This window comes from Micromesistius poutassou (genome assembly GCF_964030765.1).
Source record: "Micromesistius poutassou genome assembly, chromosome: 14".
Classification (NCBI taxonomy): domain Eukaryota; kingdom Metazoa; phylum Chordata; class Actinopteri; order Gadiformes; family Gadidae; genus Micromesistius; species Micromesistius poutassou.
This window is the reverse complement of record NC_140284.1, coordinates 8,751,400-8,776,020: the sequence shown is the minus strand read 5'-3', so window position 1 is coordinate 8,776,020 and position 24,621 is coordinate 8,751,400. Positions and strand designations below refer to the sequence as shown.

Sequence of the window (24,621 nt, the reverse complement as noted above, 5' to 3'; positions counted from 1 at the left end):
ACAGCGAGGGGGTCGGTACAGATCCCATCCCCCCCAGCGTGAGGGTCGACCACGGCGGGGGGGGGAGGGGGGGGGGTAAACATAAACAGAACAGCTCTCCTCTCCCGCTTTGCAATCCAACCCTCTGCTGCAGCCAAACAGCCGGCGGAACGAACCCAAGAAGAGGCATGCAAATGTATCTCTACAGCCGCACGGTGGGGGGGGGGGGGGGGGGGGGAGGGAGGGGGGCAGGGCTGCCGTCGGGCCCCTGGGTGCAGCGGGGGGGGGGGGGGGGGCCTCTGGGTGCTGCTTCCGTTCTGGAGGTGGGGTGGAACCGGGGGGGGGCCGGGCTGACCCGATGCGGCAGTGGCGGCCCGCCTCAGAGCCTCCCAGCGAGCGCCGCGGAGGTGGACCCTGAAATCGCCGCTCTCCACGGCCCCTAAGCAGCTTACCGCCGGATCCAAAACACGCACCCGCCGCCGCCGCCCGCCCGCCCGCCCGCCTCCGAAAATACAAACACGTGCGGGATGCAGACGAGGGCCGGGCGCGCTAACAGCCATCTCATAACGCCGGCAACGCGCACATTATTCCACCGAGACCGCCCCGCGCGGCGCCGGATCAGCAGCATTCAGAGTCAAGTGGCGTACGCGGGCTGCACACTCGCAGGCCCGCTAATCTTGTTCCCTGGTGTGAGTCTCTCTCACACGCACACGCGCGCACGCGCACGCACACACACACACACACACACACACACACCTCTAGGGGGGCAGCGAGGGGCAGGGGGGAGAGTGGGAGAGACCAGGGAGTCCTGGTGAGTACTACCACTGCACCGACGGGCTGCGTTCCCTCAAACGCCGCCGCCGCCGCCTCCCACCAGGGGAAGGCGGTGCGACGCACGTCTGGTCCGTCTGCCGCGTCTGTCTTAAGCCAGCGGTGACCCAGATCCACGCCGTCGCAGACGACAACACCAAAAACATGAGCGCCGAGCGGGGGCTCCGCGGTTACCGGGGGTTACATCATCTGCCCGCTCCGAGGGCGTCAGAACGACAATGCGCGAGCGAGAGAGAGAGAGAGAGAGAGAGAGAGAGAGAGAGAGAGAGACTGTCTATTACATTGGTTTGGTGGTGAGAGAGCGAGGGTCGTCTGAGAGAGGGAATTCCGTTTCCGTTAGATGTTTTCGGTATTGGTTTGTCGAATTCCTCATCAAAACTCCATATTTAATCTCCTGCGTCGTTGTTATTATTGCTGCCATGTTTTCGTTCTTCTCGCTCTGTTGACTGACATAGCTCATGGGAGGGAGAGAGAGAGAGAGAGAGAGAGAGAGAGAGAGACTTAGCCCACGCCGGCGAGATGCATTACAGCGATGCCGTTACACAAAGACCCGCGCCGCACGGAAATACCTATGAGGTAAGGCCGAGCGGCGGGACAAAGGCTTCAATCACGCTGGGCGGCTGTCAACAATCTCCCCCCATTGTGTGGGACGGAGGGGAGGGGGGGGGGAGGGACCAGACACAAGCGGCCACGTTAGCATCAAAACCGTCCCTGGTTGCAGCCCGGCTCCAGGGGTGATGTGTGCCACTTCTTTAAAACGTCGGGGGGAGATATCCCCCCCCCCCCCTCCTCAGGTGGAGATATTGAGGCGCGCGGGGGCCCGGTAATCACAGTTAAGAAAGTGGAACAGTCGGGGCACCGTCTCCGGCACACGCGGGGGGTGGGGGGGGGGGGCATGTTGCAGAATCGCTGTTCCCTGTAAACATCTCGATAAGAGCCGGCGGTCTGAGGGCCGCGCGGTGAGGGGCCCCTCCACTAGGAGCGGGCTCTTTTCAGTCGGGGCGGAGTGATAATGGAGGAAGGGGGGGGGGGGGGGGGGGGGGAGGGAGGGAGGGGGGAGGGAGGGAGGGGGGGGGCTGCCAAGGCATGAGGTGGCACGGCTCACCTGTGAGACCGTGAAGGGCCCGGGGCCCCGGGGCCGGCCTCCCCCCCAGGCGCCGGGCTGCCCATACTAATACATGGTGAATCCATTCTCCCCGCCCGCTGCAGCACCGCCGCCAATCTCCTCTGCTTCCCTTTCATGCAATTAAATAGTGGAAGTGCCGAGTGAGAGGAGCCCTATCAGCTGTACTGCACACGCTGCACACACACACACACACACACACACACATACAGGCAGGCGCACACACACACAGGCGCGCACACACACACACACACACACAGGCAGGCGCACACACACACACACACACAGGCAGGCTCACGCACACAGGCTGCACACACACACACACGCGCACACATGCTGTGCACACACAGGCAGGCTCACGCACACAGGCTGCACACACACACACGCGCACACACGCTGCACACACACAGGCAGGCTCACCCACACAGGCGCACACACACATGTGCTGCACACAGACACACTGACAGACACAGGCACGCACACAGACACACATACACACTGACACAGGCACACAGTCGCACACACACTGACACAGGTGCGCACGCACACACACACACACACACACGCAGGCTCAATCTCCACATTCAATTTACACACATTGATATCATTCTCCTCTCTGCAGTGGCCTCCTCCACTGGGCTGCTAACACGGCTAACGCGGCTAGCAGCCGGAGCAGAAATACAGACATTAGAACCATCGCCTCTCTGCCCGTCTCTCCCCCCCGTGTCTGTCTCCCCGTCTCGCTCTCCCCGTCTCACTCTCCCCGTCTCACACTCCCCGTCTCACTCTCCCCGTCTCACTCCCTCTCTCTCTCCCTCTCCCTCCCAGTCTCCCCCTGTCTGTTTCTGGCTCCGGACACAATTAAGACGTGACATCATCCAGGGCAGAACTTCTGACGTTCCCACGGCAACAGAGTCTGCACTGAGGGTGTGCTGTTGGCCTGTGAAGGTGTGTGTGACTGTGTGTTTGTTTCTGTGTCCGTATGTTTGTATGTTTATGAATATATTTGCGTGCATCGGTCTGCCTGTGTGTGAGTAAAGTATATGTGAGGGGCGTATGTGTGCCTACACATATGCCTTGTGCGTGTGTGCTTGCACGCGTGCGTGCGTGCGTGCGTGTGTGTGTGTGTATGTGTGTGTGTGTGTGTATGTATTTATGTGCGTGAGTATGTGTATGAATGTATTTATGTGCGTTTATGTATGTATTTACATGCGTGCATGTGTGTATGTATTTGCATGTGTGTATGTATTTACATGTGTGCGTATGTGTGTGTATATATATGTATTTACATGCGTGTGTGTGCATGTATGTGTGCGCGTGTGTGTATGCATGTATTTACGTGCGTATGTATGGAATTACATGCGTGCATGTATGTATGTATGTATGTATGTATGTATGTATGTATGTATGTATGTATATGTGTGTGTGTGTGTGTGTGTGTGTGTGTGTGTGTGTGGGGCCTGGGACCCCCCCCCTACCCATGCTGTGTGGGGCTGATGAGCTCCAGCCCTGACTTCAGTCTCGGAGGGGATTAGCCCACTCACTGACACTAAATTACAGGATCAACATGAGCTCCCCACACCCCTCCGTCTCCACGCTGACGGGAGCCCCCTCCGAATTAACACGGCCCTAATGAGCCCCCCCGCGTTCCCTCAGCACACGGGGGGGGGGGATCGCCATGCCACTGTGACGAGACGCACACCTCCACCTGACGCGGCAACACAACGCGGCAATCCGTACGAACCAAACCTTCCATTACATTCACCGACGCGTTTCCTCCCCGTGCGATCGCCCATCTCCGCGTGCGTTATATCATCGACAAACAAAAACAACTTTACATTATTGACAGACGGGAGAAAAGGGGACAGTCAGCGACGCGCACAGCGGAGCACAATGCCTGTCCGTCAATCATAACGGGGGCCTTTCTGTGTTGTTATTACCCAGCACCCGGGGGGCCACTAGCAGGCCTTTGTGCAGCGCGGCTTGAGACAGTAACCCTTTAACGCGGCGGGCGGACGGGGTTAGGGGGAGACAGCGATCAGACACCGGGCTGCGACGGAGCTCGGGGTACACCTATCGCTTACGCCGCTACACGGATGTCAGATCCCTGACAATACACCAGACACACAATTACACATGCCCCACTCGCACACTTGTGCTGGTGACAAATGGAATTGGCAGTTTTTGTGTAGGGGGAAGAAAGAGGGCGATCCTTGGGAGGGGGGGGGGAGGGAGGGAACACAATAAGACAGAGAGGAGAGAGAGAGAGAGAGAGAGAGAGAGAGACGTGTGAATGGCGGACGAGGAGAGACAGAACTAGAAGAGACAGCGGTTGTCTCTGCTGACGGCGGCTCTCCTCGTGTGCAGGGGCATTCTGGGACTTGTGGTTTACTGCCAGTCATAGACATCGGTTGAAATCATTGAATCGAGGAACAAACTTCACAACCGTGATGAATAAACACGCAGACCGGCAGACAGACAGACAGCCAGACAGCACCGCCACACTAAGTCCTTCCTTCCTTCCGCTATTAAGTGCCGATGGTAGTCATTTTAAATGACTGTTACGTTCCTTTAAACGTGGTTATTTTTTATTTATTCGCCTCTGACACATAACTATCTTGTTTTGACTGGGAGGTTTTTTATATTTTAAGTCGTGTGTATGGAATGGGTAAGATGCAGATGAATTGCCCTACTTGGGATGAATTCGGTTTTCTGAATCAGAATCTGAACATATTCTTTAGAAATTATCAATCATCCGCTCCTTATCATTATTACTATTTTAACTGGGCACGCATAGCACACAGTACACACAGTACATTTAGTACACAATACACACAGTACAGCATTGGATGCATTTAGTTTTTAGTTATTCTTTCCTGCAGCCTGGGGGCCAGGCTGTAATGACTGATCTGACCACACAATGGACTCTGATAGCAACACAACAGTAATCAGATAGCTGTGTGTGTGTGTGTGTGTGTGTGTGTGTGTGTGTGTGTGTGTGTGTGTGTGTGTGTGTGTCCCCTCCCCTCCTGGTCTACTATTAAACAGATTATTACATTATTCAAAGTGTTTGTCCTCGTCCCGTGTGTAGATTAGCCAGAATGAGGCACACCCAGATAAGCCATCGGAGACAGAGGGGGGGGGGGGGGGGGGTGTGTGTGTGTGTGTGTGTGTGTCGGGAAACAGAAAAAATAAAAATAACAAAAAACTGGTGGGTCGAAGACGTGCGTTGGTGTTTGCTCTCGTGTACACATGGGCGAGAGAGAGAGGGAGAGAGAATAATAATACACCCACTCCTAACGCCGGCTGAAACCACCAGCGCTCACAACACCCTCAAATCATATTTAGACTTGTGTTAGCGGCTTACGTGACTCATTATACTCAGACAAGTTTCCCCGCACGCTGAGAATTCCCAACTGTGCAGATTGTGTTGTACATGCGTGTCAATATGGAGAGATTAGGCTGAGTAATTATCTGATGACAGCTCCACAATGGACCGGGAATGTTTCACACTGGAAGTTATGACAGCGCGCCTCTCCGCAGCTGACGCGGGACCTGAATGGCAGCGGCCGGAGAAAAGATCTCGCCAAGAACAAACACAGAGAGAGAGAGAGAGAGAGAGAGAGAGAGAGAGAGAGAGAGAGAGAGAGAGAGAGTCGTGCTGAACACACAACATCTCACAGGATTGGAACATAAAAAAAAGAGAGGGTCGATGTTGTCGTTAGGGAGAAGAGGGGGGGGGGGGGGGGGGCTACGACTGGAGACACGGAGCGCAGCCCGCTCCGTTTCGGAGGAGTCTGTCTGGAGGGTCTGGTGAAATCCAGCAGCACCGCCGCTCCACCTCATCATAGTTAAAGTGTTTGCTCAGTCCCTCACACTGTGTCCATCTGCTCAGTGTACCGAGTGCACAGTCACAGTTCCGCAGAGCTAATGAAATAATCAAAGATTTCTGATAGGGCCCGCTGCTCAGGATCGGCCCCCGTATTTACCCTACACCACCCCCTCCTCCCCCGTCGTCCAAACACAACTAGTGCAAACACAATCGTTCCCTATCGCTCCCTATGTTTGCCTGTTTTTGTTGGGCTGTTTTGCGTGGGTCCTGCCTCACGGTGGGGAGATAAGGGCGCCCTGGCGGGGCCGGGGAGGGAACGGCGTTGAACCGCTAAATAAGTCGTCTCGCGGCCGCCTCTCTGCTACGAGTGCCGCCTCACGGCCCCATACCCAGCAACAGTTTAAATGATGCCACTTCACACTCAATGTGTGAAATAAACCTCAGTTTATCATTAATACTGCCACTTAATTCCTTTAAAATAATCTTGAGTTAGTGTTTCATGTTTGTGTATCGTTTGTAACGTATTGCCGTTTGTTAATGATCTTGTTAAAAGCCTAACACAAATGACTTTTCATCGGGTTGCAAAGCTAATACTTATACGCTAATTAAATTGAGTGGAGAACAAACGCAGTGAAGCAGAGGAATATCTTCTTGCTTTGAGTGCAAATCTGAACATTTAGAGTATGTGGATTTGGATTCTACCCAATTAGCACGCGAGGGGAAACAGTGAGATATCAGAGAAGCGTTTGAATTGAAGCGAGTTAAATAATGATATAGCTCAGAAGGAGTCTGTCCTCTAGTGGAGAAGGGTTACAATATCACCCCACACACTCTCCTGTGTGTGTGTGTGTGTGTGTGTGTGTGTTTGTGGGTGGGGGGTTTGCGGCGTGTAACTGATAGCCCATTCCTACATGAATGCATCAATATATATGGTTGCAACTAATGATTATATTTTATTAATGAATCCATCAATTATTATTTTTCGATTCGCTCATAAATATTTGATGTTAGAACGTTGGAATAATACTTTAATTTCTGAAGCTTTTAGCAACAATTTATTGCTGCTGTTTTTTAACTAGATTATTGAATATTAAAATTATTATCAAAATTAACAATTCATTTTCTGCGTTTCTGTCGCCAATATGTTAATCCTCTAATTGTTTTTAGCACTAATATTTGCACGTTCACACAAAATGACATTGAAATGAAGAGCACGAACCGATGGCAGATAGATCCGACCATTTAGCAGACTCAAACATTTCAGGGTTATATATAAAATCAGTTGGTAGGTGGTCAATTATTTTCTCTTTGTAAAATTGTATTCACAACTGATTGTAAAATTGTATTCACAACCTAAAATTGTGAATACACATTTTGGACAAATTTCTGTTATTAAGTTATATACTTTGAGTCTGTGTGTGTGTGTGTGTGTGTGTGTGTGTGTGTGTGTGTGTGTGTGTGTGTGTGTGTGTGTGTGTGTGTGTGTGTGTACGGGCCTGCACGTGCATGCGTGTCTGTATACGTGTGTGTGCGTGCGTGTATGTGTGTATATACATTTACGTGTGTGTGTGTGTGTGTGTCTGCATGCGGATATGCGTGTGTGTGCTTGTGCGTGTGTATAAAGGTGTGTGTGCATGTGCGCGTGTATAAATGTGTGTACGCGTTTGCATGCGTGTGTATATACGTGTGTGTGTGTGCGCATGTGTGTTTGCATGTGCGTGTGCAGGTGTGTGTATATGTGTGTTCATACGCGTGTGCGTGTAAAGGTGTCTGTCGAAATGTATGTGTGTGTATAAATATTTATAGTCTGTTTGTGTAAAAATATATCTGTTTGTGTATAAATCTGCGCGCGCGCGTGTGTGTGTATAAATGTATACGTGCGTGTGCATCAGCATGTGTGTGTGTGTGTGTGTGTGTGGGCATATATAAATGCGCTCGCTGGGGTGGTCCTCACCGATGGGGTTGAGGTCGAAGAAGCGCACGGGGCTGCGCAGCATGGCGGTGAACATGGCGTTGTGCAGGCTCTGTGCCGAGCGCACCAGGACGTTGAAGAACACCAGGCTGCGCACGAAGCCGAACGCCACCGCCGCCGCCGTGAGACCTGACGGAGGAGGAGGATGGGGGGGGGGGGGGGGGACATCCGTCAGCGGGGGGGGGCCGTCCGCACTCACAGCGCCGTGGTGGACGTGGAATGGCGCCGGAGAGGAGGGAAGGGCGGTTAAGTTATGCTTTAATGCTGATCTATCGCCGTGGATACAGAGCACCCAGGAGTGAAGAGGTGAGGTGCGGGGGTGTGGGGGGAGGGGGGGTGGGGGGGGGAGACACAATCAGAGTTACCCAACAGTGGAGACCCGAGAGGAGGCACACCGCTATCTCTTAGTACAGCTGAGGCCCCCACACACACACACACACACACACACGCAAACACACACGGCCCTGAGGCCTTGGGCCAACAGCCAAAGAACGAATGGCTGACACTCCTCAATGGCACACAGATACAAAAAAAGATAAACACTCAGAGAGAGAGAGAGAGAGAGAGAGAGAGAGAGAGAGAGAGAGAGAGAGAGAGAGAGAGGAGGTGTGCCTCACCTGCGTAAACAGCGAGGTAGAGGTCAAGGTCCAGCCGCGGAGGGGGGGCTCCATTGAGGTGCGCTCCGCGGTCCGCACGGCCCTGCTCAGAGGCCCTGCGAGAGAGGAGGGGGGGGGGGGGGGGGGGGTGTGTGTGTGTGGGGGGGGGGGGGGGCACAAAGGAATCAAAAGGCACAAGGGCAAACAAACACAACCGCCGCCGAGACACAAGAGGGCGGCGAGCGGGCAAGACGCAGCGGCACAAACAGCGGCACAAACACAAAACACTCTCCTCCTGTCGCCCGCGCACACAAGGTCGGCGGTGTGAAAACAACAAAGAGCGGGCCGCACAAAACCTATTCTCTGCCGGAGGGGGGGGGGGGGGGGGGGGGGGGAATAGGGAAGCTGTTTTTATTTCTTCGTTTGCTTCAGGCTGTTCAACTCGCCGGGGGCGAATTAGTTCAGTTCGGTTGCGGTGCGGTGCCGGGATGTCAATTGAGATTCTCACCAGTTAGCAAGCCACCAGTCCTGCAAAATATATGTAGTCTACGCACACAGAAACACACACACACACACACACACAGAAACACACACACACACACACACAGAAAGTGAGAACACGTTAAGAACACTCGGCCCCTCCTCGCTTTAAACACAGGACTGAATTAAAGCGCCCCCCCGTGAGAAATGGGTAACAGATATGGCGTTCTCTGTAAAGGCCTTCCTGTTGCGCGGTGGTACTCACGTGAGCCAGGAGATTCAGGGGGATGAGGGTGAGGAGCAGCAGCGTGTGGGCCCCGGCCGTGAAGTACTTGAGGTACAGACTCAGGCCTATGGTTCCCTCCGAACGACTCTCCTCCGCTATCGTTTTGGATGCCTAAAGACACACACTGGAGTCAGAATCCAGCGGGCCAGGCGCGCGTCGCCGCGGCAGGGCTGGACAAATAGGTATCTGGCGCCCTCTGGTGGTGGAGTGGCGGTACTGGGAGTTACAGCCAAGCGAGAATCCTAAAGCCTCATCGTCATGCTGTGTAAATTTGGTTTTAAACCCTATTTCGTCAGCACTGCGTTATTTGCAATTGTGTTATAATGGACCTACTAGGTTTGCATTTAGAATTCGGGTGCAAAATGTACTGTACTGTTGTCTATACATTATAAACAGCGTTCAAAATGTATAGACTGTTGTCCATACATTATAAATAGCTTTCAAAAGGTATGAAACATTTGAAATAAATACAGCATTAGTGTGTATACTTGCACTGTATAATTCATATTCATATTCATGTAAAAATTTACCTACTCTACAATTATCACTATTAGAATTTGGTTAAAATGTTGAACACGTTGCACCATGACACACATCTGACTCCAGATACAGCACGGAGCCTAATGAACACAGAGTGCAAAGTGCGGTTCATATTTATAGAGCGACCCACAAAAGGGCCAGACTCCATTGTTCAAACAGAGCGGGTCACAGGGAGGGCACTGCAGCACGGTCGGTCGTCCCCCCCCCCGCTTGGTGCCTTGGGTGCTGAACACAAAGTTATTAAAATACGTAGAATACGAGTGTCCAAACTCAAAGGTTTGGCTTGGCTCTGGAGGGAGATCGGGTTGACCTGTAACCAGAAGGTTGCTAGTTCCATCCCCGGCTCCTCCGAGCTGTGAGCGTCGAAGTGTCTCTGAACAAGACAAACCCGACTCTAACCGGTTAGGGTGAGGCGTCTTTGCCCAGGTGTGACGGATGCCAACTAGCCTGGGCTAGCTGGCGGTACTAAGTTGTAAATCCTCACACCCCTAGCCTCAAGAACGCTTCTAGCCGCTGAGTTAGAAGCCTGGGCTTTTAGCTCAGTGGTTAGAGTGTTCGACTCCCATGCCGGTAGTGTTGTGGTTTGAGAGGTGGCAGGTTCGAGACCTCTGCTACACAGGGACACCTCGACATTCCGCTAAGAGGAACCGGGCATCGAACTAGCACCCTCTCCAGTTACCAGTCAACCCGCTCCACCTCCTGAGCCGAGCCGAGCGGCGGCGGAGAGGAACCACGTTACCGCTTCGCTGTGGAGCGGGGCCGTCTCCGTCAGGGAGTGGAGCGAGGGGGACAGCGAGGCGGCCAGCGAGGCCACGGAGCCCGAGCAGGAGAGGCCTAGCGGCTGGGGGGGGGACTCGGCCCTGTCTCCCCCCTGCCCCTCCCCCTCTTCCTCCCTCTTCAGCAGGGACAGGAAGTCGACCGAGCCCTGCAGCTCGCTGTACGTCCCGTGCGCCACCATGCTGCCCTGATGAGGGGAGAGAGAGAGAGAGAGAGAGAGAGAGAGAGAGAGAGAGAGAGAGAGAGAGAGAGAGAGAGAGAATATATACTGTAGATAAATATTTATGAAAAGATGCAGGAACACATCCACACACACAAGCAAGCATGCGGGAAGAATGCATACAAACATAAAGACACACACACAAAAACATATGCTGTCACACAAACAGCTTCCAGACACACACACACATCTCCCAAATATGTAAACACCCACGCAAACAACCTAGAGCTACGTATACACACATACACACACACACACACACACACACACACACACACACACACACACACACACACACACACACACACAAAGATCATACACGGATTGTGTCCCAAACATTAACCCACAAACAAGCAAATGCACACACAGGGACCAACCAACACACGCACACACACACACACACACACACACACACACACACACACACCTCCTTCAGCACCACGATGTGGTGGGCTGCCTTCAGGTACTGCAGCTGGTGGGTGACCAGGATGCGCGGCTTCTTCCTCAACACGCCGCAGATACACCTGAGAGGACACACACCTGCGGTCACACCCCTGGGACAGAGCGTAGGGCGTACAGGCCCACCCCACCGCACGGCCCCACTCTACTGCCCCCTGCTGATCAGTCTGGCCCGCAGCCCGCTGAAAGAAGGCCTCTTTGAAAAAATGTTTTACGACCAATCAGCGCGAGGGGGGCGGAGCTTCCGTTCCTGACGGAGCCATGGCGCTGTGTGGGGAAGGGTGTAGTGAGAGACGGAGCAAATAAATCAGTTTGATATGAAATTTGATATGAATTACCGAATTCAGCGAGAGTGAAGTGAGCAAGAGAATCACTGCGGCATCACACCTGATTGGCGCGTGTCTTTTGACCGACGTGAGGCCACGCCCATATGTGGAACTCAGCGGCTGCCCGGCCAGACTGATATACTGTGCGAATGATAAACTTGAATACTGAGCGTCTCACAAGGCTTCCCCATCACATGAGATCCTCAGCAAAGATGGCCGACTTACTCCTCAAAGAGGTGTCTGCCCACCTCGGTGTCCACCGCGCTGAGGGGGTCGTCCAGCAGGTAGATGTCCGCGTCCTGGTACACAGCTCTGAGGGACACCACCACACACAGACCTGTTGCCATACCGTTCTTATTCTTCACGATACCGATTCCGATTCCTGATTCCGGCCGATACAGAGTATACCGATGCAGCATCTAGCAGTGTGACTACTAATAGCACTGGTTCTTATTGAAGGCTTCTCTTACGATGACAGCAATGTACAGTCGGTTCACTTACTGTCGACATTATCTTTCTTACATTCATAATCTATAATAATACATTTGTATTCTTGTAGTTAAGCGTGAGCATCCGTGTTTTTTCCGACTTTGTAGCTCGGACGTTTGTAGCTAGGTCGGAGATGACGCGTTTCCCATTCCGACTTCCCACCTCTGACCGTTAACGAACGCAGCCTAACTGTACGCTCACACCAAAAGCTGTAAAAGATGCCAAATCGCAGAATGGCTCAAAATGCAACGCTGTCAATAATCATCACGTGGACCATTTGAACGTTCTAACTTGCTCCTCAATACATTCCGATTGGTTGTCGGGTCATTTACAGCTATATCGCTGCTAGCTATTTGCATAAAGTTGAGCTGTTTTCAACTCTCATTTACAGCTTTACAGCTTTATGGATATCTCTCAAGCGTTTTATCGCTCCTATCGCTTTATCGCCCGTGTCTAATAGAAAGTGAATGGGTAAATTATCTTATTGCTTTATAGCTCTTGGTGTGAACGTCCAGAAACATTGTTGTGTTTGCGATGTTCTCTGTGTGGTAAATGAGTCATGTGATGGTATCGGATCGGCGCTTAGACTTACTCGCTGATACCCGATCATTTTAGGCAGTATCAGAGGAATTTCCGATACTGGTATCGGTATCGGACTGTACTGTACTGTACACAGAACCCATGCTGCAGGCCGGCGGCCCTGTGTCCAGGGGCCCGGGCTGTGAGGCCCCTTTGAGGGTTTAGTGAGAGCGAGCTAAAGCCGTCTCCTCAGCCGTGGACTTTAAGCGGAACACAAGTTATCCTTGTGTCACAAAGGGCCAGTGTTTACAGGAAACCCTTGTTTGAAAGCATAAGAACCAGTAGTTCTATTTCTAACAAACACTATTAAGAATTTATTTGGTTTGCAATGATCTGAATCATTTTCTGTTCCATTATCGTCAATTTATGTATAAATAAAAAAACTATCTATATTTCAAAACGTACATTTCTTCAATCATCTGTATAACTATTTGTATTATTGTCAAATGATCTACAGGGTTTCCCACAGCTCTTTACAGCTTAAGTGGCCTCCTAAGCAACACACGCCTTCCACCTTAACTACGTCGTAAAAAAAGTCAAATATTCAAATTAAATTCTCTAGTTCTAGTTCTAGTTCAAATTGCACAAATTCTTTGCCTGTTCTTGTTTCAGTTGTTATTTTGACAATGTTGTTTAGCAGCCGCCCCCCCCCCCCCCCCACACCTTAACTAACACCTAACTTTCTGCGAGAAACCCTGGATCTATTAAAAAAAGAATTCTACATTTATTTAGGTCATCATCTGTATGATGTTTCTCTACGTCTGAACTCATCTGTCCAATGGCAGGGTCTGCGGGTGTGTCCACCCACCTGGCCAGGTTGATGCGGGCCTTCTGCCCCCCGCTGAGGTTGGCTCCCCGGTCCCCGATCAGAGCCAGGTCCCCGTCGGGCAGGAGGGCCATGTCCTGCACACACACACACACACAGGGGGTCCTGGTTACCATGGGAACCAGGTGGCTCGGGGGCAATAGAACCTGAAGCGCGACACCTATGTAGATGTATGTAGACCGACCCCAGAGAATAAAACAGCGAAGCGCACAGAGTGTAAATGCAGACCGCATGAGTCCGTTTTGGAGATCGTTCCTTGTGTCCGCCCACGATACGGGACGAATGCGTGAAACACACTCTGTGGTCGTGTTTCCGTCGTTGGTTTCCTGTGCGGTTGAAACGTCACAGCGTTTTTGGGGGGCGGTTCAGTGAGAAACATGCAGGTAGGGCTGTACGGTATGGACTAAAATTTATATCACTGTATGATTTGAGGCATAGACGGTACGGTATTATATCACGGTATGTTCATTTGATATTCTAATTTCGATATAAATGCTTCTGAAGGGGTAAAATACTGGTTAGGCAGCTATTTTTGTATAGAAGAAGTATTTTAAGAACATTTATTGAGCAAAAATTCAATAGAAAAAAATGCTAAATCTTTTCTTTTTTTATTAAGTTACTTCCAGTATAGATAGTATGGATTTCTTTCTCCACTTGGTCGTGGACCTTGCCGTATAGTTTTGGCATCTCAATTTGGCTGAAGTGTGTGCGGGCAGGTAACGCGTACCTGGGATCAAGTGTTTTGATAATCTCTTTAAAGCCCTTTCTATCGACATTTTGAAAGGGAACCATGTCCTTACACAGGTAAACAGTGGCGGCGTTTGTTATCTCGTTCCACCGCTGGCTTTTTTGTCGTAAGGACTGGCTTTGGAAAATGCCTGCGGAAGCGATGTCTGAGATGCAGAGACAGCTTCACGCTACCAGCGTCTGTCTCGTACGTCTGTCTGTCTGTCTCGTACGTGAATGAGAGCTTGTGAAGGGGCTATTGCGCAGGCTGCGTGCCTGCGTGCCTGAGTGCTTGCGCAATAGCATACTGCCTGTGAAGGCAGTATCTCTGTCAAATCGGTCCCTGGGAAAAGTAACGTTGCGCCGAATTGAAAAAGGAACTACGTTTCGTTACCATATTTTCAGTAGTTTTGCGTAACTTTACTTTTCACATGAAAAATAAGTTACGTTACTGTATTTACGTTACTTACGGTCACACCGGTCTCACGGTATGGTCAAAATCCATACCGTAGCGCAAATTCACAGTGTACTTTCGGTGTACTTTCTATACCGTTTATACCGTACACCCCTACATGCAGGCGTGCTGGAAGCTCTGCGGCAACCAATCAGACTCCATCGCTGCGTGGACCTGAAAGCCCCTGACTTCCAGGATCCACCGTCTGAGATATTGGTCTGCTATTTGCCTAATTAAGACATCACTGTATAAATAAATAAATAAAGGATAAAGACTTTTGATAGAACCACGAACATCTGCGCTGCCTCCGATCTAGGCAGGGAGAGAAACAGACTTTGAAGTCTTTATTTTTTATTTTGGAACATTGTTGTTTGCATTCGGACAACCTAACGATTATCCAAATCCTAAAATTATGTGTTGGGGCCGGCCCTACCCGTCACAGACGGGTAGGGCCGTCTGTGATGGGTAAGTCTAGTGGGAGACCCCACTAGACTTCACTCACAGGACGTCCAGTGACCAAACAGAGATCGACCTGTTTGGTGTTCGGATCAAAACACTACAACTCTGCAAACGACCGCTTCGGTTCGGCTGGCAGAAACAAAACCGTAGGACGATGCCAGCTTTATGGTACAGATGACATGGCTGTGCTGAGCAAGACGCCTCACCCTGACTGCTCCCGACGAGCTAGGTGTCGCCTTGCATGGTTGACTCCGCCGTCGGTGTGTGCATGTGTGCATGAATGTAAGGCAATATCGTAAAGCACTTTGAGTGGCCACTGGTTAGAAAATCTCTGTATAAAATGCTCTATTTAATCTGGAGGTCCCCTCACCTTCTTGAGGGCACAGGCCTGCAGCACCCGCTCGTATTTCTGGGGGATGAGGGCCTTCCCGAAGAGAATGTTGCTCCGGATCGTCCCGGGGAAGATCCAGGGCTGCTGGGAGGAGTATGTCAGATGACCTTGGACCTTTAGGACCCCGCTCTCCTTGCTCAGCTCTCCCAAGATAGCCCCGAGCAGGGAGGACTGAGTGTACGCAGACACGCGCACGTGCGCACACACACACACACACACACACACACACACACACACACACACACACACACACACACAATGATGAATGCCATATCACAACTGTTTTCATGGATTTTTTCCTTCCATTCATCTCAGATGTCCTTGAGACACGTTGTGTTGTGCGGGGAAACAAAGACACCACAGATTCACGGTTAATGGAATCCCATTTTCCTCCTCTAGCAGCGGAGAAATATGGAACCAAACTTAATTAAAGAGTTAGAAACAGATCGTTGTTAGTGAACATTGTGTGTCCACCTAGAGCTAGACCTGGACATAGAATAACGGCACACACATGTTGTCAAAAGCAGGGTGGCGATAGAGCGAGATTACATAGGATTAGGAGATTAAGTAGGGTGCTTTAATGGAGCACGCCACACTATAATCACACCTTCCCAGCGCCGACCGGTCCGACCACAGCTAGCAGCTCCCCCGGACGCACCGTGAAGGACAGCCTCTGCAGAGTCGGGGAGTCCAGAGTCTGAAAACCAAAAGAGAATTATACAACTTTCCACCAGTTACTTATTCTCAGAAGCTTTGGCGGTTGTAAAGAACAGAGGCAGAATAAGAGGTCTTCACCTTGTCCCAGTAGCACTTCAGGTCCTGGACCTGCACCATGCAGTTCTTTGACTCAGTCTCTGGAAGTCCAGCGGGTTGAGGAACCACTTCTTCCAGCAGGAGGAAACTCTGGGGACGGCCGAGAACACAGTTTGCTCTCACAGATTCATACAACGTTGTTCATTTCAGTAAGCAGACGCTTCCGTTTTCAGATACAGGTTAGTAAGGAGCCGTCTCATGCTGAGTGACATCCGAATGGTAGGCTACGGACGTTGGGGATCAAACCCCGTACCTTTCCTCTGGGAGAACACGGTGCAGCAGTGGGACAGCAGACAGAGCAGGTTGTGGGTTAGATTCCCTGCTCCTCAGGTGTCCTGAGCAAGACACCTCACCCTGACTGCTCCCAACAAGCTGGCTGTCGCCCTGGCATGGCTGTCACCACCGTCGGTGGGTGAATGTGTGAGTGTGTGAATGAACAGGTGACTGTGTGTACGAACGGGCGATTGCGAGGCGGGTGATTGCGAGGCTCATATTCACCCTTATCCTCCGGATGCTGATCAGCGACTCCGACACCTTCTCTATGGCCGAGGGGAAGAAGAGGGTGATGGTCAGCCGGACCGACCCGTAGAGCGAGAGCGCCACGAACACCGTGCTGGCGGACATCTTGTTCCCCGCCAGGACGTAGGCACTGAGCGCGATGAAGACGATGACCTTGTTGGCCACGAAGAAGGACGCCATGTTGAGGGCGCGCAGGTAGGAGCTCTTCATGATGCGGGAACACTCCTTCCTGAAGTGGCAGAAGACATTTTGGGAACAGACACGTTTAAACCGATATTTCCCAGGGAAGAAAAATGAAGATGGATTGATTTGTACGAGACCAGTGATGGGATAAATTAGCCCCGAGAAAAGATTAACCCAACCCAGTCTTCTATATCTAAAGCGCTAGGATTGCTCTAATAACTGATTTAATAACTTATTTTGGATTAATCAGTAATATAAGGTCACACACAAACGGGCTCCTGCTGCCATGCATTCTTTTTAGACTTTTAGAGACTTGCAGAACACGTTTGGGTGTATCCTGTGTGCTAGAGAGTCACACTTCCCGGTTTGGAAGGTGTCTCACAGAGAAGATCACAGAAAAGCACATACGTAGGCGTCTAATATTCACAAACAGACGATAACGTATGTCAGCATGCATCGACACAGGAACAAGAATCGGTATGGATCTACAGAGTAGGACTACCGACCATACCTCCGAACCTCGTTCACCAGCTCAGTGAAGAGCTTCTCCCAGCCGTACATCTTGATGATACGGATCCCAGAGACCACCTCGCTCATAATGCGGATGCGGTCGTCTGCGAGGGCGGCTGTTTGGGCCCTGAAACAGCGACGGTCGAGATGGACAAAGCAAAACCATTTCTCAGAAGAAAAAGAAACGACAATATATCTGTGTCGGCACAGTAAGGATGTTCATAGGACCAAGTGCCAAGCACTTACAATCGCTAAGTTAAAAAAAAAAGATAGCTCGGATAAGAAGCTACATGATGCTCAGTACTGTTTTTAAGTGCAAAGACGTACAACATACCAACTCCGTACCAAACGCAGCTCTTTAGTTTGTACAGCAGTCAGCAGGTGGACTTCACCCTTCATAGTGTATTGGGGGGGGGGGGGGGGGGGGCTGACGTACCTCAGGGTGGAGAAGAGGCGCCCGAACACGGTCTGCACCGGGATGAGGACCACCAGGACGGTCATGCCTGCCAGGCAGGACGGCCCGATCAGGTACAGCAGCAACAGCATCACGGCCAACGCCTGCAGGGGGCCCAGCCACAGGAAGTGCAGGTATAGGGTCACCTGGAAACAGAGAGACATGAGGAAATGAGAAGGGTCACGGTCTGTAGAAACAGACAACATAGAAGGAACATGGAATAAATATGGAATATACCTGCTCGAGTGTCTTGTGTTTTATAATTCATGTCTCATGTTTGTTATCTGTTTGAACTTGTTTTGACTGTTTAACTTTATCTTGCATTGTTACCAGGGACAATTGATAATGAGAATAAGATAAGATTGATTGATTGATGGATTGATATGCACACTGTAGATTATACCTCATCAAATTTGTTGACGTCATTGGATAAAAGGTTCACAATTTGTCCGGTGGTCGTTTTTGCCAAGGCTGTGCTGTTGAGACGCAGGGCCTAGGAGGGCAAAGAATATACACTCACATCCAATTCAACTTTACAACTAATATCCCAAAAACAGTCAAAAACAATATAAGCACATATATTTTAAGCAAGTAATAATATATATATATATATATTATTATATGCACTATTATTATATTATATATATTTATATAATTCTATATTCTAAATGTCACCTTTGATAGCTGCCGGAGTGCTAGACCAATCACAGCTCTTAGCCCTGACAAATCACAGTTCCTCACCCTGCCCTGAGCCCCCGTCCATGATAATAACAATAGATCACAACAGTGTGGTTCCGGAAGTAAAAATCCCATTCATTTTCATCACAGAGATTTTGATTAAAAGCCATAATGTCGTAACCATTCAAATTATACGCACCACACGCCGTTATATTGAATCGATTGTATTTGCTCCTGTAGAAGCCACACGTTAATTGGGGCGACGTCTAGTTTTTTATTATATTATATAGGTTTTTTTACACGCATTATTCGCAATGTCATTGAAACCCCTACACTACCCATAAATCCTGAAGTGTGACACGACGTCTCTGATTGGTGGATACCAGGAAACCGTTACCAGGAAACATGAACTGCGACCGCGAAAGTGAATGACTGCTACCTGAGCCCGTCTACGGAGACTATTCCTATTAGACACTCTGCTGCTACTGAACTCGATCGCTTACCACAGCAACCATGATTTATATTAATGGAAAGTTAGAGTTGTGGTTAGAGTGGAAATGAGCTGTAACTGGGCGTTCACTTTCTATTAGACATGGGCGATAAAGCGATAGAAGTGATAAAACGCGATAGGTGTAAAGCTCCACGCCAATGAGCTAGCAGCGTTTTGGCTGTAAATGACCGCCAGCCAATCGGAATGTAGATGTCCCTCGCTGTGGGTCCCAGGAAACATACGCGAAAACCACATATTTGTTCCTTCCGACATGGTGTGCGAAAAATGTATTGCGGTTGTTGCAGGGCATCCTGTTCTTTATGACGCAAGCCTGTTCATTTATAGTAACTATAGTAGTAAAATATATAGTGAATATATTAGTCAGCCACAGTTGAACATTGACTTATTAAACTGGTGTTGTCATACAGAACTTAACTGTATGACAGAACTTAACTGTTCTATATCTGGATTAATCCAGTTATTAATCATATTGACTTTGATATAGAAATTAAAGAGAACCAACCGCAGGTGTTTATAGAAATAATTTTAGAGCTAGAACACTCAATTCACAGCGGGAACGCTCGTTTACAGTGGGAATGCAATTCATTTGCTCTCTGTACTACTGATGTAACCAATTGCAGGGATGCTACATTAAACTAGGGTGACCAGACGTCCCGGTTTTGCCGGGACAGTCCCGATTAGGAGTTGTGTCCCGAGTCCACAATATGAAATGTCCCCTTTTGTCCGTGATTACATAGCCAACTTGGTCATATTATAGCCCGATCATTAACTTAAAACCACATAGAAAGAATAAAGCATCCAGCATATGATTTCAACAATGTATGAGGGCATACGCATTACGCAACAGGGAAGGTCACACAGTGGGATGCTGATGGACGAGCGCTGGGCGGAGACGTTCGCGCATTTCAGAAGCAGGGAGATTTCATACAAAGATATATGTCTAATTTGTCAGTTTGCCATGTGTCTGCCTGGCACAAATGCTCCCGTTGAGCGGATCTTTTCCATAATGAACAATACTTGGACTGACAAGAGGAAGCGTGTGAGCGTTACCACCTTGAAGGCGTTGCTTATTACACAAGATCAACAATCATCAACAATTTTGATGACACCTGTCGGCAATTCCACAGAGCAGGCTGCCAGCAAACAAATCAATTTTGGTCACTCAAGTCACTCAAGTATGTTTAGGCTAATTTGAATTTAGCGTTTGTCTCTGTGTTGAGGTCATGTTTTCCGAGATCTATGAGGTTGACATCACACACACACACACACACACACACACACACACACACACACACACACACACTTGCAATCAAATAGGCTATAGTGTAGCACATAAGCAATCGCTCCATAAATTAGTTATTCAGTGTTTCATGTATGTAAGCTTATTATTAACTTGTGACTATCTTGTGTTTTTGTGGCTCGGCATCAACAGCAGCACTTGCCTCAACTACAAGCGTGTAGTAGCCAAAAAAAAGTGTCTCCTTTAAATGGAAAAGCAAGACCGAACGTTTGAATGAGCAATATGAGCTTTAAATATTTTGACAGCGTTGCGTTTTGAGCTATTCAGCGATTTTGCATCTTTTACAGCTTTTGGTGTGAACGTACAGTAACAGTTGAAAAAATTGTTGATATAGAATATATGCTAAAAATAAAAGTACAAATATATGATATGGCACTAGCAGTTCTTTTTAGTAATTTGGGTAGTATAAAAGCAAAGGAATACATAATGTTGAATGAATACGTAACTGGAATCTGAGACTGAATTCACGTGTATTCAAAACGAGTAACATTGTTACGTGGTGACCGCAAACAGCAAATGGATGTACCATGTCGATGACAATGCACTATACACTATATGAAACACTAACATACACACACACATACACTAATACACACACATAGAATATGTGACACAACTTATATTAACAATATAAACAATATAATAATGACAAAGGTTATAAGATGTAAGAGACGCTCTAAACTATTGGGTTGGAACCATTGCGAAAAGGTCCGCAACGGTTTGTAGGATGAGGAGTTCCTCATTCGTTGCTGTACCTTTTCTTCCACTTTCCAAATTATTTTTTGCCCTGAATCAAACGTTTTCTGGTCACGACTACCTTGACGAACACTTGGCTTGGTTTCAGGCTTAAAACTCTTTATATAACGATTTTACGAAAAGTGGACGGTGAAAATGCATGGGAAATCTACTTCCGGAACCAGAGCTGTTAAAAAGGGGGCGGTCACTGTTATGCCCTATATCCTCCGTAGCAGAGCACGGCACTCACCTTCCGGTAGATCATGTGACACACGGCGATGCGGATCTTCATGCCAGCCATCTGGACGTGGTAGAAGTAGAGGTGGTGGAGAAGCGCCAGGGCAACGGTGGAGACACACACGGCGCCGGCGTAGCAGTAGGCCTCAGGAAGCGAGGCGCCGCCGGCGGCATCGTGATGGTAGCTCTCAAAGTACAGGATCAGCTTCCCCAGCAAGACAGGCTGGACCACCTTGATGGTCTCCTGCAGAGAGGAGGGGAGACAGGCAGACAGGCAGATAGACTAAATATTTGCTAGAACACATAATGGCAGCGAAACGTTCGCAGCAAAAACAGAGAATATGAAACTGACATATGTCAAACAGAACCGCACTGGTTGGCCTTGTGTGGCTTTGGGATCCATTTGGATTCACAACTTCATACCTCTAAGAAGATGTATACCCCGATGAAGAGGTAGGACTTCCAGTAGCACTGGATGAGAACTTTGGTGAGTTTTGGAGGCCGTAGATCTTCCTTGGCACGCAGAACCTCCTCATCCCAATACCTGAAAAGCAGGGTGTAAAAACCAGGAAACACGCTAAATCACACGTTTTGTGTTAGCATGTTAAGCACAAAGTGTGAAGGCAACCTATACTAATTGTTAGTTTCATTATTCTGCCACGTTTCAGCCTAAACCGCTCACACGCTTTTTATGAAACTTTCTACAGCTGTAGAGGCTGACTAAATATTAACAGAGAAGAAAAATTATACTGATTAGCTCAAAGGTGGCGCCAATCATCCAAAAATGCAAACTTTGAACAAGCATATCTCGTGACCCTTTGATTTACAGTCATTCGACTTTGCCAACACATGCATATTCTCATGGTGAACAAATCTGCTTCAAGAACCTAGGACTTCCGCCTGAATAGATTTTCCACCATTTAGAATTTTGTTAAAAACACTAAATTCCCTAAGGATCCTAGGTTTTTTGACTTAAACAAAAATCATTTTCTAGATGTCATCTATGGACAAATGTCTTCAATCTGACATAAAGCAAGTCTGTGCAATAAAAAATACAGCCTCCATCAGCCATTATCTTCTATATCGACATTAAGATGGACTCCCATGATCTTGACCCCAATACAAAAGTTGTTCAGGATAAAATTCTGAACAAGATGACACATATTTTCAATTAGGGCGTGGTATCGAAATGGCCGTGGCCTGTGACTAAAAACACCACAGTTCCTTGAATGAATCCTAGAATGTTTGATTTGAGAGGGACCAACTAAGTGGCTGTTGGGGACCAAAGTTCTAACTGCTCAAGTAATGAAGTCGACTCCAATCCAATCATCATAAAACTTAGTGTAGTCAAAGGCACATTGGTCAAGATGAACCTCTCCAAATTGTATCCAGATCGGGCCATAGGGGGGGCTATAACAATTAACTGAAAAAGCATTTGGACGTATTTCCTGACCCCTTTCAACTACATCTACAGTCATGAAATCCTGTAGACATTTGTCTCTCCTCATGTTTAGCAAATGTTCCTAGGAAACCCAGAACCTGTAACAAAATAGCGGATGGACGTCTGAATTAGCTCAATCAATGTTAGATGACTAAAGGTGGGGTTAACTTGAGTGAATCATCACCAAACTTGTATGTGTTCTTGGTGTACTGTATATAAAACATAGGTACTGGTTAACCAGGCAAAATAGGTCTATATGGGGAGCTAAAGCGAGAATTTGAAAACTTTAAAGACCAATAACTCCTCAGCCTTTTGACGTGTTCACGGAAGTTTGTTCTCCCATAACCAGATCCAAGCTGAGGCAATTCCAGGGTCAGGGTCCGGGTCCGGGTCAGTGTCAGGGTCTTTATGGTCTGCGTCAGGGTCTTAATGGTCTATCAGGGTCTTCATGGTCTGTGTCAGCGTCTTGATGACCTGTCAGGGTCTTAATGGTCTATCAAGGTCGTATTGGTCTGCTTTAGGCTTGACCCCAGTAAAATGCTGCTTGCAGCTTTAATTGACTTATTATACTTATTACACTACACGTTTTAAACCCATGAAATGAAACGTCCGTACCGCTGCAGTGCATCGCCCAGTCTCTCCGAGCCGTCCTCTGGCAAGACATGGAACATATCATCCTCCTCCAGCCTCCTCCCATAGCCCACTCTGAACAGAGGACCCAGCCAGCTGCACAGGAGACAAACACACGCTTTCTGCTTCCATTACATCCCCCGATTCGGCACAAAAATTGCATAATACAAACAGCGATACTATATGCATTATTAACTAACTATAACTATATTAACCATATTTTGATCACGTTTCATTCATTTGTATTTCCGTGTTATTGGTTAAAAGGCATGCAGGTTATGTATACGTTGCAGGCAGTGAAGGTTGCGCGCCTTGCATCTCGAAAGTTGTTGACAGACACAAGGAAAGTTCCCATCGTGTCCTGAGCTGCAGGTCCATGGTTATTTAAAGCCCCCCGCCACACAACGGGGACATTCGCCCCCGGGCATGGCCCCTGGACCGCTGCAACGTCACAAACGGCTGTCAAACAAACTGTCAGGCTCGCTTTCTTACCAGAAGAAGATCTTGGAGAAGAGATTAGCTGAGGCTGAGGGATTATCCCTCCTCTTTCCAGGGTCCTGCAGTGGCTCCTCCATGGAGAGAGAAACCGAAAGCAGCGACCGGCAGGGAGCGGAGTATCAACACACTCCCGGAAGACAACGACACGTTTCCGTTAAGTGCCGTTTCATGGTAACGCCCGAGCGGCTCTCAGGGTGCGTGTGTGAGTGGCGGTGCGGTGCAGTGCTGGCGCGCACTCCTCGGTTGTTTTGACCCTTTCCACCTGTCGGCTCGGAAGCCCCGCCTTCAGCCTGCGCATTGGTGGACGGAACTGTCCGTTACTCGGTCAACGGCTTTTCTATTTATTTTACATATTTAGTTTTTTCTGTAGTGTGCTTAGCTCATTTTTATTTTGTTTTTATTAAATTGTATTTGTGTGGCTTTTTCAATTCAATTTAATTTATTAATTGATTTAAATCATTGTACCGGCTCAATGGGTATAGCAATGAGTCCCGCCTGCTAAATATTAACCTGCCGTTTACATTTGTTCCTCTTTTCTAAATTAGGACTATTTTTTTTACAATTGTATTATTTCAATATTGTTTTGAGTGATTGACAAAAAGATACACATATATATATATATAAAGATATGTAATGAACTGTATTTATCCCGGATGGAACTTTGTGAAAACGTAGGCCTTTGGCACGCTATGAAAAAAACATGTTATCCATAAACAGAGTCACGGTTAACCCTAATGTTACATTCAGTCAACAACACACTTGGGGAA

The 24,621-nt window shown here is 48.8% G+C and overlaps 1 protein-coding gene across 1 annotated transcript; it reads right to left on the bottom strand.

Moving 5' to 3' along the window:
* Positions 1 to 5,797: 5,797 nt before the first annotated feature.
* Positions 5,798 to 24,055, bottom strand: LOC311358814 (ATP-binding cassette sub-family C member 4-like; the record flags this gene model as incomplete). Its single annotated transcript, XM_084478925.1, has 20 exons — positions 23,849 to 24,055; positions 23,342 to 23,452; positions 21,709 to 21,829; positions 21,299 to 21,529; positions 18,228 to 18,317; positions 17,807 to 17,970; positions 17,372 to 17,497; positions 16,657 to 16,906; positions 16,141 to 16,248; positions 15,953 to 16,042; positions 15,325 to 15,516; positions 13,298 to 13,392; positions 11,647 to 11,733; positions 11,064 to 11,160; positions 10,379 to 10,603; positions 9,079 to 9,210; positions 8,842 to 8,879; positions 8,355 to 8,449; positions 7,720 to 7,866; positions 5,798 to 5,820 (listed from the first exon to the last, which is right to left on the bottom strand). Exons 1-20 carry the CDS (start codon positions 23,929 to 23,931, stop codon positions 5,798 to 5,800), a joined length of 2,505 nt encoding a protein of 834 aa, XP_084335051.1. The 5' UTR covers positions 23,932 to 24,055.
* Positions 24,056 to 24,621: the final 566 nt, after the last annotated feature.